This window comes from Sminthopsis crassicaudata, chromosome 6 (assembly GCF_048593235.1).
Source record: "Sminthopsis crassicaudata isolate SCR6 chromosome 6, ASM4859323v1, whole genome shotgun sequence".
NCBI lineage: Eukaryota > Metazoa > Chordata > Mammalia > Dasyuromorphia > Dasyuridae > Sminthopsis > Sminthopsis crassicaudata.
In genome coordinates this window covers 184,411,874-184,429,284 of record NC_133622.1, presented here as the reverse complement: position 1 = coordinate 184,429,284, position 17,411 = coordinate 184,411,874, and the positions used below count along the sequence as shown (strand labels likewise).

At 36.4% G+C, this 17,411-nt stretch overlaps 1 protein-coding gene across 2 annotated transcripts in view; it reads left to right on the top strand.

Annotated features, from left to right (window-relative positions):
* LOC141546640 (peroxisomal acyl-coenzyme A oxidase 3-like) overlaps positions 1-5,129 on the top strand; it is a 69,896-nt gene extending 64,767 nt beyond the window's left edge. Inside the window, exons 17-18 of one of the 2 annotated variants that reach the window (XM_074274607.1) lie at positions 1,736-1,822; positions 3,845-5,129. In XM_074274607.1, coding sequence (XP_074130708.1) covers positions 1,736-1,822; positions 3,845-3,964 — 207 coding nt within the window. In that variant the 3' untranslated portion in view covers positions 3,965-5,129. Of the gene's footprint in view, positions 1-1,710; positions 1,823-3,844 lie in introns of those variants that run through there. The other variant, XM_074274609.1, reaches the window with a different exon arrangement.
* Positions 5,130-17,411: the final 12,282 nt, after the last annotated feature.

The window sequence follows — 17,411 nt, the reverse complement described above, 5'->3', positions numbered from 1 at the left end:
TTTCTCAAATCATTAAAATAAATTCAGTGTAGCTTAGACTTAGAAAATGTTTATGAAAAACCTTTAAATTGAAGGAACAGTCAAAATATATTTTTGTATAGTAAACATACAATTTTAGATTTCTTATGAAATTACTCTTTGGTTAATGCTTATGTTTTCTCTTTTCCTTAAAAATGATTTCATTTTTCAATCCCAACCAATATGTGGGATAACCCTAATGTCTCAATGTGTATCCCATACTCTTTTCTTTATGTAAAATTTAAAATAGGAAGATTTTAACTTTTCATATATATGCTTTGGAGTAACTCTCTCACACACACACACACATACACACACACACATATGTAGGCAAGACAAATACAATTTTGAGCTTTCTATTGGAATTTTTTTTTTTTAAGTTTTTCTGAATTGATAGTTCCTCATTTATTCTATTACTAATTAGGCTGTGGTATTCGATTCAGTTTTTATGTGGGCCAGTTGCTTTGTAATCTCAGACTATTTCTCTAGCTTCCGACTTCCTATATTGGAAAACTGTGCTGTTGTGAATAATAAAGGACAAAGGCAAGGTGCTACGTGTGATTTAGTGAAAATTCAATCTACTGGGACAACTAGATGATGCATTAGATAGAGCAGCCATGAAGTCAGGAGGACCTGAGTTTAAATCTGGTCTCAGATATTTAACACTTCCTAGCTGTGTGACCTTGGGCAAGTCACTTAACCCCAATTGCCTCAGCTTAAAAAAAAAGAAAGAAAGAAAGAAAAGAAAAATCAACTGACTGCTAGAAAAACAGAAGAGAGGAAGCTCAGTAGAATCTATTCACCACAAAAAAGATAATTGTTATTTTTAGTCCAGTTGTGTCTGTCCATCAAAAATAAAATGTGATGTATTGGTCAACCTGCCATCTGAGGGAGGGGGTGGAGGGAAGGAGGGGAAAAGTTGGAACAAAAGGTTTGGCAATTGTTGATGCTGTACAATTACCCATGTATATATCTGGTAAATAAAAAGCCACAACAAAATTTAAAAATAAAATGTGAAATGCTTTAGTATAAAAATATATATATATATATAAATATCCAATTTTCTTTCATCTATTATATTCTGATTTATGTAACTTGTTGAATCTTGGCAGTTACAAACGAGACCTAAAACTTTATTCATAACCTCGCCTTTCTATTAGAGCAATTCATTTTAATCATACAATAAAATATTTTAAAACAATGTTTTTGAATTTAAAGGGAGTTCCGAGGGAATCTCCTATATAGATTTTATTTGTCATCTTGAGTAATGGTGATATAATGACTGAATAATAAAACATTAATGACGGTCGTGGACCATTTCTTTTTATTACTTTACTAATTGGTCATAAACATCTTTTTTGATATTTTTTCTAACTAAAACAGAGAATACCTGGTAAAACAAGAGACAAAAGAGACAAGACCAGGAAGACAGTTTAAAAAAAAAATTAATGAGTTGCAAAGAAAATGATTTCTTTATGAGTGTATCTGGCCTCATTGAAAATAAAGGACAACATGGTAAAAAATATTAAAATGCAAACTAAAGGAATCTGTTATCCGAGCCAATAAGGAGATAATATGCTCGTAATGGATCTGTGTGTGAGTGCTTCAATTGCCAGTGGATTGTGGCAACAACTCTATTGCAATTCTTTTACTCACTGGTAACACCATAGAAACTCTTAAGGAACTGCCAAGTTTACAAACTTTTGTTTCCAAACAGCTGAAAGATGATGCAGTTGCCCTGGTAGATGTCATCGCTCCTCCAGACTTCATCCTGAACTCACCAATTGGCAAGGCTAATGGCGAGGTAAAGAGGAAATCTTTCATTGTTTTGGAAAAAATAACTTAGGGAAATGGGCAAATGAGGAAATTGAGAGCCTAAAGGTTGGCCACAGCTGTTCTCAAAGAGAGTGTAAGGGCTGCTGTCTGCATCAGCGGAGGGAACACTCACACTGGTGCAATCACAGGTGGTTGAAGTCTTGTGCAAATGAGAGGCTCTTTGCAGCTCTCAGATTCTACAATTCTGAGCAGAGACAACAAAAAACACAATCAATAATAACCAATGATCACATCATTACTACATGTGGTTTTAACAAATAAACTGTGTTGAGATCAAAAATTTAACCATGTGCTCCTGGGTGAGGAGTTTATATTAACAACTAACGATCAAATCATTACTGGATATTGTTTTAAAAAATTTGCTGAAATTGATAATTTAACCATCTTGTGTGGGGAGTTCATATTAAATACAAATCAAGAGTAATGCTTCAAATTGTGAAATAAAATATTGAGTTTGTAACGTGTGAAGAAAGTAGAAGACTAAGCTCATATGTACAGGAAAATGAAAAAATAAAATTGGAAAAGAGGAGGATACTAGAAGGAGAGGTTGATGGAAACATGTAAGATAAAAAGTACCTTAGAAGTTATTGAAGGTAGATAACAGGTAGAAACCTGCATGGAAGTAGTAGTTTCTTAAAAGCCAGAGGCCTATATGCTATTTAAACTGATATTTTCTGACTCATTAATTAATCTGTAGATCCCAGTATTCACTGAAAGTTTGCTTTACATGTTGACTACCCTGATTGTCAGTTTCAGTTAGGAAGAATGTATAATGACTAAAATACTGAATGAAGAACCAGTGTAGCTCCATCTGCTCCTTGGGTGTTCATCCCTTCATCTATAAAAGGAGGCATTTGGAATGATCTCTTAAGTTCCTTCCAGCTCCAGTCTCTGATCCTGTGGTTCTGAGAATGTAGCCAAGGCAACCCTGAGTCTGTGGCTGCACTGTCTTACTCGGCCCATGCTGTGTAGAGAAAACGTGTGACATGAAAATCACATTGTTAGGACTAGATAAAGGATGCTTTTCTCAGATAGCCATTACCAGAATCTGATGATACACATATTTTTACTAAATTAAATTAATGTGTCAAACTTCAGTGATAGTCTATGATAGATATAAAAGGAGCTATCATAATATACTCAAAAATCATAGATTCTCCCTGCTGGAAGGGATTCCAGAGGACATTTAGTCCTGCTTTTAATTAACCAAAAAATCCCCTCTGCTGTGTCCCCAGCAAGTAGTTATCCAGACTTTGTGTGAAAATCTGGAAAGCGATCCATTCCACTCTAGGGTAGTTATTGTTAGGAAGGGTTTTTTCCGCCTGACATCAAACCTAAATATGTTTGTCTACAATTTCCACCCATTGCTGCTAGTTTTGTCCTATGGAGTCAAAAAGTCCAAACTAAATCCTTCTCTCACACTGTATCCCATCAGATGCTAGAAGACAACTTCTTTCCCCTTCCCTTGGGCCTTGGGGGGGCCAAGTCTTCACTTATCAAGTTCTCATATGATATAATCTCAGCACTTGTCTGGCTGTGTTCTTTAGGCTGGCCATCCTTCACCCTTTCAGTACCTGTATCCCAAACTGAACATAGTATTTCAGATATGTTCCACCCACGGTAGTGGGATTTATTACCTCCCTCTTTGTGAACACTACACTACAGATCACATGTTTTTGTTGTTTTAGGCTAACATACTGACATATTTTGTTTGTGATCCACTAAAACCCTGAGGTCTTTTTATTTCCTAGTAAACTGTCACACCTTTCTTACCTTATTTGTTGTTGACTTCATATGCTATATTTTGTGACTTCATTTCAATCTTTTTTTTTTTCCCTAGGACTAAAGATTTATTATTAGTTAAACATTTTTAAATTATCCTGATAACTTGCCAGTGCCCAATTTTGTGTACTTTCAATAAAAGTTTGAGCTGGGAGATAAGGGTTACTTCTATATTCTACCATTTAAACCACGTGTTTCTTTTTTGCAGCTGTATAAAAACCTCTGGACCACTGTCCTTCAGGGAAAGAATGTCCTTGAGAGGGCATCATGGTGGGCTGAATTTTCTACCTATAAACCTACCATAGGAGGTTTGAAATCAAATCTCTAGATTGAGCATGAATGAAGGTACCACTTGGACATTTATCCTTGAGCACTTGCATCCTTTCTACAAAGATCCTGGGCTTGGATGGCTATCATTCTGGCATCCCATTTGACTACATACAGAAGCCTTTGAACAGTGCCACTCTTTTCCAGGACAGCAATCTGTTCTTATCAACCAATTCTGGATACACACCAATCTTGCTTAGCAATATTTGCTTCCCCTGCATGGGGTAATTTATAATTTACCGTTATAATTTGTATGCTTATCATGATTTGCTATGTACATAAAATAGAAACACGGTAAAGTATATTGCCCTTGATAATTGAACAGACTATTTAGATTATTTGAGATTTATTTAGATTATTTGAACTTCATACACTCTATTTTTTTATTTAAATCTGTTGATCATAGTCACTTATTAAGTGCCTTCTTTTTGAGACTTATTACATTTATTCCTGAGAGGGATAACAAATATAAAAAAGAAAAAGTCCTTCAAGGAGCTTACAGTCTAATAGAGTCTGGATAAAATATTTATGTAGATAAAAATAATTCATCTTAGAATATGGTACCAGTAAAAAAAGAATTCAAAATGCTGTGAAATAAAATTAAGTAGACATCACTTCCAGGTAGGGGAAATCAATGAAGACTTAATGGAGGAATTAGCATTTGAAGAATATAACAGGAAGAGATGACAAAGGAGGACATTCCACGGGAGTAAGAATTTGGAAAGTAGAAAGCATGGGGTATGTGCCTTGTGGGAAGTTGATGCTTAGCAAACATTTATTCCATATCCAGGGATTCCATGCCTTTGATCTCTTCAGTCAGTCTGGGGAATGTCTGCTTCACTGAATTCATTGTACTGTTTGATATTTACTCTAAATCCCGATTAGCTTCTAGTATATAATCATTGTAATTCAATTTCATTAATCTGTACTAAATAAGGAAACACAAAGCCTGAATTATGGATTTGAGAGAGCATTGTGGTTTCATTTCTTTTAAGCATTTAACTAGAACTAACCACTAAGAAAATGTGTTTAAGAAGAGAGAAGAAATCTAAAGTTCATTTGCCAGATCATTGCTAATTTGAGACATTCATTATATCCATTTGTTCCCTTCAGTGATTAAAATGTTTCTCCTCTTCATCAAGTAAAATAAATCTATTACAAGTTTGTTTATAGTACTCATTTGTTTAGTAACCTGTTCTCCATAAGTAATGCAAAGGTACTTTCAGACCAGGTTCATTTTCTATAAATCCCAATTTGTATAAATTATGTACAGGCTCCAGTCATTTAAATTCTGTTAAAATGATTGGAGTCTGTACATAATTCTAACTGAATTTGACCCAAATTGAACAATTATAAAGGGCTGAAACTCTGATTTGATACATGGAGGTCTGACAACAGAGCGCTTAAGGCTAATTATAGATCGGACAATATTCTATTAGCATAGGCTTGGAAAATGGCCCTTCCCACTATTCTGTGCTGGTTCAGTCTTTTGGTGTATACAGAGAATTGTGGGAAGGATTAGGGGGTGGAGTAAGACAAGCCAGATTCACTTGGGAGGTAGAAGAGGAAAAGGAAGGTCACAGAGATCCTGTGTCCATTCCCTTCACTTCTACCCCTAACGTCCAAGAATAAAGACCAAGGACTTTTGCTTATCCTGTGGCCAGATGATTTAAGGTATCCAGGGTGCTAACTTGTTCTTCAGATTAAACCTCTGTTTAATTTTGATTAATTGATTGTTTTAGTTTTGATTCCTGACTCTCCTGTTTCTAACCTGGTTTGTTTGGCTCTGGCCACCCAAAGGCCAAATTCCTTCCTTCCCTCCTTGAACCAGGGTTATTAGATTACAGGCAAAAACCGTTCCCAGTCCAGTTATCATGCAATGATAGCATGTTTCCTCATTCACACTATGGTGTTTATAAACAAAGGAATTGATTCTGGCTCTTTCCCTTGGTTAAGTTAGTTTTTATTTGTGTAAGGTCTCAGTCTATCACAATTAAGTATTTTCCCAGTGACTTGATTATGATGGAGAGGAAGGAAAACTGTTACATTGTCTGCCTTCTGGGGCAGAGATTGATCTAAGAATCATTGTCATCAGTGTTGTTTTCATTGTTATTATTGTCAATCAACAACCATTTATTAAGTCCCAACTATGTGCCAGGCACTGTGCTAAGTGCCAGGGATAATAAATAACAACAAAAGTCAGCCCTTCCTCACAAGAAGCTCTCAGTCTAATGGGGAGGGGAGGGACAACATACAAACAGCTGAGTACAAACAAGATATATGCAGGATAAATTGAGATCATCAATAGAGAGAAGGCATTAGCATTAAGAGGGACTGAGAAAGACTTCTTGCAGGTGAGGATTTTTAGCTGGGACTTGAAGAAAGCCTAGAGATGGAAATGAGGAGGGACAGATTTCAGGGTTTTGGGGGGAGTGGGGACAAGTCAAAGTGTAGGTACAGGACAGAAAGTTTAACTGGACTTAGGAAGACCTGATCTCACACCTCCTGACTATAAGGCTCTGGGCAAAAATGGATGTTTTTGATATTCGGGAATATTTTAATTATTGATCATAGTCACATAGCTAATTAAGTGTAAGAACAAGGACTCAATACATTGGTTACAGATTTTTGAGAAAATTAAAATATAGAACAGAAACATTAATCCATATGTATCCAGGAGGAGACAGTTAGGAAACTCAATGAATATAGCACTGGGTCTGGAGTCAGGAAGACCTGACTTCAAACCCAATCTCAAACACTTCCTAGCTATGTGACCCTGTTCCAGTCACTTAACTTGTTTATCTTAATCAACTGGAGATTAATCACTGCAGTACCTTTGCTAGGAAAGCCTCACAGAGAATATTCCAATGCTGTAGTCCAAGGGGTCACAGAGAGTCAGACATGACTAAACAGCCGCACCCATTTTTCTATCAGATAGGAGAGAGAAGAGAAAAGAACTTTTGGGAAGGCTAGGGAAATTCTGATGGTGTGAATGTGGACAAGTCATTTAAACTCTCAATGCTCTAGGAAGCTCTTCAAGACTATAATTTGTGGAGAAAATGCCAGCCTACCTTGACAATGGGAATTCAACCTTGGAAGTTCCTCACACAAAAAAAATCCTAAATCTCCTTCTTCACTCTAACCTATTCAATTCTGAGTGACAGCTTTTATCTTCCTGCTCTACTCTAATTCCGTCCTTGAATGCTACTACAGGAATCCTGAAATAGTATATAATCGCTGTAGTGTAATTATGTTATGTTGTGTACAGCGGTCTTCAGAGCTATATAACAATCCGCTGATCATCTCTGATTAAACCCCAGAATGCTCTGGACAGCAGATGTTCCAAAACTCACTTTTCTTTTACTCTCCAATTTCTACCTCTATACTTTTCTTTCCTAATATGATTTTAAGGAGACCAGATACATGAACTCCCTCACATCTTTACCTTTTTCATCTCACCACACCTTAAAACTAAAATGTCTTCATGTCTCTCATCTTCTTTACTTTTCCATCATCCTTTTCTTTTCCCATGTCTTTTGAGAGCTTGCCCTATTCACTCATATTTTCATTATCTTCCTCTCTCCTCTCTCCTTTCTCCTCTCCTCTCTCTTTCTCTCTCCTGTCCTCCAGCCCTTGTCCCCTCTTTCAGGGTAAACAAATTATAGCAGATGAGCAAAATGGCGTGCTACTTTTCCCATAAAAAATGAAAGGAACAAACCAATGAAATCACTAAGTCTGTTGAAAAATAATAAATTATGCTACTTCCTGAGAGATAGGTGATGGATTTAAAATGCAGAAATTTTGGACCTGGAAAATATCAAAATTTGTTTTGTTTAACTATTATATTCATTACAAGAGGTTTGGATTTCCTGCTTCTTAATGGGGGTTAGGTAAGAGGATTTTTAAGTGGAATAATCTGGAACATTCTTGCATTTATTCAACAATCATTTGTGAATTTATGAAAATCATGAATTATGTAGAGTGCCAACCAAGTTCCAGAAAAAAAGAGACCTTCAAAAGGAATGGGGATAATAAGAGATACATGTACATAAACAATGTTCCAATCCATTTCTGAAAGAGCTCTAGACCCACATTACTATTTGTTTGCTTTATCTTTTGGGGCCTCTTCTGAAACAATCCATGCTAGTAAAGCATAATGGTCACAATAAATGTCTTATGAGTTTACATCCTGATTTCAGAAAGGTCTGGAAAGACTGGAAAGATTGATGCTGAGCGAAACAAGCAGAACCAGGAAAGCATTGTACACAGCAATAGGAGGATTGTGTAATGATTAAGTATCACAGACTTGGTTCTCAGCAGTTCAGTGATCCAAGACAATCCCAATAAACTTTGAATGGAAAACACCATCTACATTCAGAAAGAGAACTATAGACTGAATGTAAATTATTTTCTTTTTTTTTTCTTCTTGTGGTTTTTCCCTTTTGTTCTGATTTTTCCTCATAAAGAAATATGTAATAAAATGAATGTATATGTATAACTAAAAAATATTTTTTGCATGTTTAACTAGAGAAAAGAAAAATTTTTTTAATTTTTTAAAAAGGAAGAATAGGCAAAACTGTAACAGTTTATGAAATCAGAAAATAAGAGGAGTCCAGAATTAAATATAATTTACCCCAGTGAATGCTACTAGCTTCCTCACTTCTTACCAGACTAGTTAAGTTCTGAGCCACTTCAGGGCAACTGTCTTATGGTTTTACATGGTGGATAAAAGCTCAAGTTAATCCTCCAAGACTCTCTCTACCTCAAAGTACATCTCTGAGACATGTCCAGAAATAAAGAAGTCTTCAACAAGTGTTAGGAGGTCCAAGAAACAGAGCATTTTTACACGATCACTAACAAACATCTATTATCAGATAAAAATACATTTAAGTGCTATGATTATCTAATTGCACTATTTCTGTAAGTTCAAACATTAGGGAAAAACACATTCTTTTAACAACCTTAAAAGTGTTAGAAAAAGTTCAGTTTTTAAATCCTATTAATTGGAGAGGCAATATGGCATAATGGATCCATTCCTCTTTGGAGATAGCTGACACAATTTGGCTGTGTGAGCCTGGATAAGTCAGGTAAGCTCTCAATGCTCTAGACAACTCTCTAAGACCAAACTCCTTAATATTCCTTTTCCATAATTTTCCAGCCCCTTTTTTCTACTACAACTTAAATGTCCTATACTGCCCCCCTATATTCTAAAAGATATTAACTAATCTGAGTTTAATCAACATCAATGTATTATTCTTTTAAGTAATATGTGCATTTTTTTTAAGTTTGAATCTCTACATCTTCCTATTTGGCTAAACTTGAAGTGCAGTGGCTTCTCATGGGCCCAAACCCTACTAACTGGCACAGAAAATTTGACCTGCTTCAATTCTCTTTAAACATGATTCCCACTCCCTCCCAAAGGGCTCACCATATTGGTGCTAAACTTAAGTGTGAAAAGCCTAACCTCTTCAGTCCTATTTCAACTAAGCTACTTGCAAGCAATCCAGCAGCCTCTGCCTCAACCAGCAGGGATTACAGGTACATCCAGGGAACAGGTGCATTTTACCAGGGCAATTTTGGAAATAAAATTCAGGAAATCAACAATTGAGCAAATATACTTAATAATTTAAATTTAAAAAGGCAATGTATCAAAGTCTAAAACTTTAAAGTTTAAGTTTCAAGTTTAAAGGTCCTACTACCATCAGCTATTAATGACAGTAAAATTAAAAAAAAAAAAAAATCAGGATCCTTGCCTACCTGGATCCAACACTCTAAAGAACAATTAAAATTCAAGTATCCTCTTCTACTGCATAGGTATGGAAGCTACAGGCACAGTTGGTAAGAAACCAGAAGACATAATATATTTAATAACTTTATAATTCCATATTTAAATCACACCCTGGAAGTTATTTTTGCCATCAGAGACTTCTGAAAAAGCCAGACATAAAACCTGTTTCCCTTCATAAAAGAAGGTTTCTAAAGCCCCAACTAACTCAACATCTCTCAGCAGATGCAAATACTTCCAACAAATGGATTTCAGATGGGACTTAAAGGAAAGAACATGAGTCCCTTAAGAACTAGATCTTCTAATTACACATGTTTAACAATTGGATTACTTGCTGTCTAGGGAAAGGGAGGGAAAAAATTTACAACACAAGAATTTAAGATGAATATTGAAAATTATCCATGTATATATTTTGAAAATAAAAAGTTTTAATTAAAAAAAAAAAGACGAAGAAGAACTAGATCTTCCTTTATCTCTTAGATAAGGTGAGAGCTTGCTTTTGGCACTATTTTTATATGGCTGTATCCTTTTCAGATATAAACATTAAGTTAGGACAATCTGTAATACATGACATGTAGAAAAAGTCATTTTCAGTCATGTCTAACTCTTCATGATATTATTTTCTTGGCAAAGATTTGACAAAAAGTGGTTTGCCATTTCATTCCTTAGTTCATTTTACAGATAAAGAAACTGAGGCAAATAAGGTTAAGTGACTTGCCCAGGTCACACAGCTAAAACCTTCTGAAGCTGCATTTGAATTCAGATCTTCCTGACTCCAGACCCAGCACTCTGTGCATTGTGTCATCTAGTTGATCTTGAAAAGAAGGGGGAGGGGAGTCAGCAAAAGCATACAGTTCTAATTAATGGAATTAATTCTGGGAAACCTATGTATTTCTCTTTGAAGTACATTAAATAGAACAAGGCTACCTGGCCCTTCAAAAAGTTTTTTAAAATTTATTTTCCAATTGGACCAGTCTTCTTTGTTGTCAATCTCTCTAAATATCCAATATCACTTTGTGCAAAGTTGATGTCAAATTTGTCAAAGTGATTTTGAAGAGAATTCCCATTACCAGAAATAAAAATTATGAAGCAATTTGCTTAAACTATATCAAGTCAATAAAATATTATACACTATTTTTGATAATCCCAAACTGCCTCCAATGTCCATAATCCCTCTTTATCAAACTTTTAAGTGCCTACTTTGTGTTAGGCACTGTGTGAAAACATTACACTAATACTCTCCCACAGAGTAATTCTAAACTACAAAAAAATACTTTTGCTAGTAGCAGGAATTTTCTGCATTCAATTTACAATTGAAAGTAGAAGTCCCATCAAAAAATAAATTCTTCCATTGATGGTGCTACACAATCAAATTGTGAATGGATTAAAGAATGTAAATAAATCTTCAGCATTGGAATGATGACATGTATAAAAATTTACTAAGTCCCACTAATAACTATGTGAATAGCTTGAAAAGATGTGCTGTTGTGTTAAGGTGTTATTCATGAAGTATTCATGAAGAGCTAAATCCTCTGTAGTGTAATTTATACGTAAATTACACAATTTAGGAAAGCCCAAACAAGAATTTTAATCTGTACCAGTATAGATGGTACTTATAGAAATGAGGTCTGAGAAAAGTCTCAAAGAGAATTCCATAATCAGATATAACTCTGTTTAAAAAAAAAAAAAAAAAGAAAGAAAGAAAGAAAAAGATAACAAATCTATGCTCTGCAGTATTTTTTGCCCTGCATTAGAATGCTGGCTATAGTAAATGCCACATCTAAAATTATCAGCTTATAAAAACATCTTTATACAAATTTATCTTTACTAGGAAAGCAAAATTAATCTTCTGGTTAAAGTTGCTACATTAGTTACATTAAAAAAAAATAAGTATAACAAAGTGATTCTGAGAAGAAAATTACTTTGTACTTATAGCCAACAATAGGTTTGTAGAACTTTTTTGCTAATGAAATGTGGATAAATGTAAAATAAACATCACACCAACTTTGACTCAGCTTATCTAAAAATAAAATTTAAATTCCTTTCCACAATGCAAAATTAGGAAGTTGAATTGATATAGATCACATTCAATTATAGTCTTTTATTATAGGTAAATCATGTTTTTCTTTCAAAAAGAAATTTGCAATTATTTCCATTAACTTCTGATTTACACTTGTAAGGTCCAAGGGAATCTCCATTGTAAAAACAAAAATAAGAAAACACAGTAGATTTTTGCAAGGAACCACCAAAATTTAAAAAAAAAAAAAAATATACATATATATATATATATATTACATTTCTAGGTACTACATAGTTTTAAAACATAATTTTAAAAATACAGAGTACACTTCTAGGTACTATATAATTTTGTTTTGTTTTTGATGAGGCAACTGGGGTTAAGTGACTTGCCCAGGATCACACAGATAGGAAGTGTTAAATGTCTTGAGTCTACATTTGAACTCAAGTTTTCAGGGCTGGTGCTCTCTCCATTGTGCCACATAACTGACCTGTATTACATAATTTTAAAACATAATTAAAAAAAATATGTATATAGTACATTTCTAGGTACTACATAATTTTAAAAACAGTAGTTATGCTAAAAAATGTTAATTTTTCTTTTCTTTTTTTTGCATTTGGGCATTTGGGGTTAAGTGACTTGTCCAGGGTCCAGCTAGGAACTGTTAAGTGTCTGAGGCCAGATTTGTTGGTCCTCCTGACTTCAAGGATGGTGCTATATCCACTGCGCCACCTAGCTGCCCCAAAATGTTAACTTTTCAAAAATAAATCACTACATTTTCTTTAAGAAATTGTGAAACGAAAGCTTCAAAAAAATCTAATCAGAATTTCTATGATGTTACTGGATGAGAAGAGTTATCAATCAACAAGAATTTAATGAGTACGCACTATAAAAAGGCACTATGGTATTTTTTTTTGGGGGGGGGGGAACATCTAGTTTTAATGGTGGTCATAATTCCCAGCAAGGAACTTCCCTTTGTTCTGCAGTTTATAATTTTAAGAGATTTGCTGGTGGCACTGACAGCTTAAATAATGCCACCAGTCACACATCTAACGCCTTAAAGGCAGGATTTATACCCAGGATTTCTTGACCCCAAAGCTGGTTCCTGATCTGCTAGGCCTTATAGCTTCGGGTGATACGTAGATAAAAATACAGTCCCTGCACTCAAGGAACTGACATATTACTGCCTGGAGTGGCCACATTGAGCTGTCCTACATGCACTCTCTTCCTGATCCCTAAAGTTAAGTATTATCCATCAACTGTCCTTGACCATCTTTCCTTCTTTCTCAGACATTTCCATCTTGATTTTATTATACAGGTATCACAAATCCAACATATAGAAAACTGAGTAAGTCATTGTGTCTGGACAACCAGTTTCTACTCCCAACTTCTCTAAGAAGCCTTTTCTGACTAAGATTTCTATACACTAACTTCTGTCCAGTTATTTGATGCAAGGCATGTGATTCAGATTCAATATACAATTAACTGATCCTCTTGGGGACATTGTTGCAATTTGGCTTAAGGAACACTTCAGTTCTTGCCTCAGTCACTTACTAGCTGTCTGATCTCTGACTTTTGGCTGTAGGCTTAAGGCACAGCTGGTAGCAAACTGGAAAAGCAAATATAATATACTTTAATCATTACAATTCCAAATTTAATTGAATCAAACACCAGATGTTATTTTTACAAAAATAGGCCTTTGAAAAGGCCCACTGGGTGTTTCCTCATTTATAAACTGAAGGAAACTTAGACTAGAAGACTAACATGGGACTAAGAACTACTTTAAAGATCAAATGAAGTAATATCTATAAAGTGTCATATAAATACTATTATTCATGCCCCATTCCAGTTAAAGGATAGCTTAAGTATGGATAAGAATGGGTATTCTTTCTGTAATACAGTGGGATTCCAGAGGGCTGGACTTGAAATTTGAAATTAATTTCCACTGACACTTACTAGCTGGCCCAATTCAAACCTTGGAGCCACTCCTCCTTTTCAAAATGGGGCCATAGTGGGAAAAGTAACTTTATCAATGGTAATGAACTATGTAAATGAGATCAGAACTGGAAATTCTGAAAACTCTGTCATTAGCCAGATGGTATTCACAGGCCTAGTGTGTTTCATAAATGCTCAGCTTATTCCCACTTGAAAGATGTAGGGTTTATTTCTTCCACACTTAATCCTCCCATATCTCCTCTGCAATAGTTCTGTGCAGAAGACATTCTACTACTGACTGGTAAGAACTGGAGAGATGCATGAACATAGACAGCATGTAGGAGGCAGACAGAAGTGGCTGTGACAGGCTATAAAGGAAGACCCATCAAAATTCTGCCTCCTGTGACTAGTTATGTGAAGCTGGGTAAGTCAGTCTCTTAACTTGAGAGGTTAGTATCACTCCTGTTTGTGAAATGAGAACAGTAACAGCAGCTCCTTTACGGAACTAGTATCAGGATCACCCGAGACATTAGCGGCTTTGTACTCCGATACCAGCTACTATAACTAGTTGTAGCAGTAGCAATATCACTGGTAGTAGTAGTACTAGTCAGTGTTGGCAGCAGTAGTAACAGGAGTAGCAGTGCTGGTATTACTAGTAGTAGTAGTACTACTTAGTATTGGCAGTAGTAGTACCAGGAGTAGCAGTACTGGTTTTACTAGTAATAATAGTACTAGTTGGTGTTGGCAGTAGTAGTACCAGGAGTAGCAGTGCTGGTATTACTACTAGTAGTAGTACTAGTCAGTGTTGGCAGTAGTAGTGCCAGGAGTAGCAGTGCTGGTATTACTAGTAGTAGTAGTACTAGTCAGTGTTGGTAGTAGTAGTGCCAGGAGTAGCAGTGCTGGTTTTACTAGTAATAATAGTACAAGTTAGTGTTGGCAGTAATAGTACGGGGAGTAGCAGTGTTGATTTTACTAGTAATAATAGTACTAGTCAGTGTTGGCAGCAGTAGTACCAGGAGTAGCAGTGCTGGTATTACTAGTAGTAGTAGTACTACTTAGTATTGGCAGCAGTAGTACCAGGAGTAGCAGTGCTGGTTTTACTAGTAATAATAGTACTAGCCAGTGTTGGCAGTAGTAGTACCAGGAGTAGCAGTGCTGGTATTACTACTAGTAGTAGTACTAGTCAGTGTTGGCAGTGGTAGTACGAGGAGTAGCAGTGCTGGTATTACTATTAGTAGTAGTACTAGTTAGTGTTGACAGCAGTAGTCCCAGGAGTAGCAGTGCTGGTATTACTGGTAGTAGTAGTACTAGTTAGTGTTGGCAGCAGTAGTACCAGGAGTAGCAGTGCTGGTATTACTACTAGTAGTAGTACTAGTCAGTATTGGCAGTAGTAGTACGAGGAGTAGCAGTGCTGGTATTACTACTAATAGTAGTACTAGTCAGTGTTGGCAGCAGTAGTGCCAAGAGCAGTGCTGGTATTACTACTAGTAGTAGTTCTAGTTAGTGTTGGCAGTAGTAGTACCAGGAATAGGAGTGCTGGTATTATTACTAGTAGTAGTACTAGTTAGTGTTGGCAGCAATAGTACCAGGAGTAGCAGTGCTGGTTTTACTAGTAATAATAGTACTAGTTAGTGTTGGCAGTAGTAGTACCAGGAGTAGCAGTGCTGGTATTACTACTAGCAGTAGTACTAGTCAGTGTTGGCAGTAGTGGTACCAGGAGTAGCAGTGCTGGTATTAACTAGTAGTAGTACTAGTCAGTGTTGGCAGTAGTAGTACCAGGAGTAGCAGTGCTGGTATTACTAGTAATAATAGTACTAGTCAGTGTTGACAGCAGTAGTACCAGGAGTAGCAGTGCTGAGTATTACTAGGAATAATAGTACTAGTTAGTGTTGGCAGTAGTAGTACCAGGAGTAGCAGTGCTGGTATTACTACTAGTAGTAGTACTAGTCAGTGTTGGCAGTAGTAGTACCAGGAGTAGCAGTGCTGGTATTACTAGTAGTAGTAGTACTAGTTAGTGTTGGCAGTAGTACTACCAGGAGTAGCAGTGCTGGTATTACTAGTAATAATAGTACTAGTTAGTGTTGGCAGTAGTAGTACTGGGAGTAGCAGTGCTGGTATTACTACTAGTAGTAGTACTAGTCAATGTTGGCAGCAGCAGTACCAGGAGTAGCAGTGCTGGTATTACTACTAGTAGTAGTACTAGTTAGTGTTGGCAGTAGTAGTACCAGGAGTAGCAGTGCTGGTATTAACTAGTAGTAGTACTAGTCAGTGTTGGCAGTAGTAGTACCAGGAGTAGCAGTGCTGGTATTACTAGTAGTAGTAGTACTAGTTAGTGTTGGCAGTAGTAGTACCAGGAGTAGCAGTGCTGGTATTACTAGTAATAATAGTACTAGTTAGTGTTGGCAGTAGTAGTACCAGGAGTAGCAGTGCTGGTATTACTACTAGTAGTAGTACTAGTCAATGTTGGCAGCAGCAGTACCAGGAGTAGCAGTGCTGGTATTACTACTAGTAGTAGTACTAGTTAGTGTTGGCAGTAGTAGTACCAGGAGTAGCAGTGCTGGTATTAACTAGTAGTAGTACTAGTCAGTGTTGGCAGTAGTAGTACCAGGAGTAGCAGTGCTGGTATTACTAGTAGTAGTAGTACTAGTTAGTGTTGGCAGTAGTACTACCAGGAGTAGCAGTGCTGGTATTACTAGTAATAATAGTACTAGTTAGTGTTGGCAGTAGTAGTACTGGGAGTAGCAGTGCTGGTATTACTACTAGTAGTAGTACTAGTCAATGTTGGCAGCAGCAGTACCAGGAGTAGCAGTGCTGGTATTAACTAGTAGTAGTACTAGTCAGTGTTGGCAGTAGTAGTACCAGGAGTAGCAGTGCTGGTATTACTAGTAGTAGTAGTACTAGTCAGTGTTGGCAGCAGTAGTACCAGGAGTAACTGCTGGTATTATTACTAGTAGTAGTACTAGTTAGTGTTGGCAGCAGTAGTACCAGGAGTAGCAGTGCTGGTTTTACCAGTAATAATAGTACTAGTTAGTGTTGGCAGTAGTAGTACCAGGAGTAGCAGTGCTGGTATTACTAGTAGTAGTACTAGTCAGTATTGGCAGTAGTAGTGCCAGGAGTAGCAGTGCTGGTATTAATGGTAATAGTAGTACTAGTCAGTGTTGACAGCAGTAGTACCAGGAGTAGCAGTGCTGAGTATTACTAGGAATAATAGTACTAGTTAGTGTTGGCAGTAGTAGTACCAGGAGTAGCAGTGCTGGTATTACTACTAGTAGTAGTACTAGTCAGTGTTGGCAGTAGTAGTACCAGGAGTAGCAGTGCTGGTATTACTAGTAGTAGTAGTACTAGTTAGTGTTGGCAGTAGTACTACCAGGAGTAGCAGTGCTGGTATTACTAGCAATAATAGTACTAGTTAGTGTTGGCAGTAGTAGTACCAGGAGTAGCAGTGCTGGTATTACTAGTAGTAGTAGTAGTACTAGTTAGTGTTGGCAGTAGTACTACCAGGAGTAGCAGTGCTGGTATTACTAGTAATAATAGTACTAGTTAGTGTTGGCAGTAGTAGTACTGGGAGTAGCAGTGCTGGTATTACTACTAGTAGTAGTACTAGTCAATGTTGGCAGCAGCAGTACCAGGAGTAACTGCTGGTATTATTACTAGTAGTAGTACTAGTTAGTGTTGGCAGCAGTAGTACCAGGAGTAGCAGTGCTGGTTTTA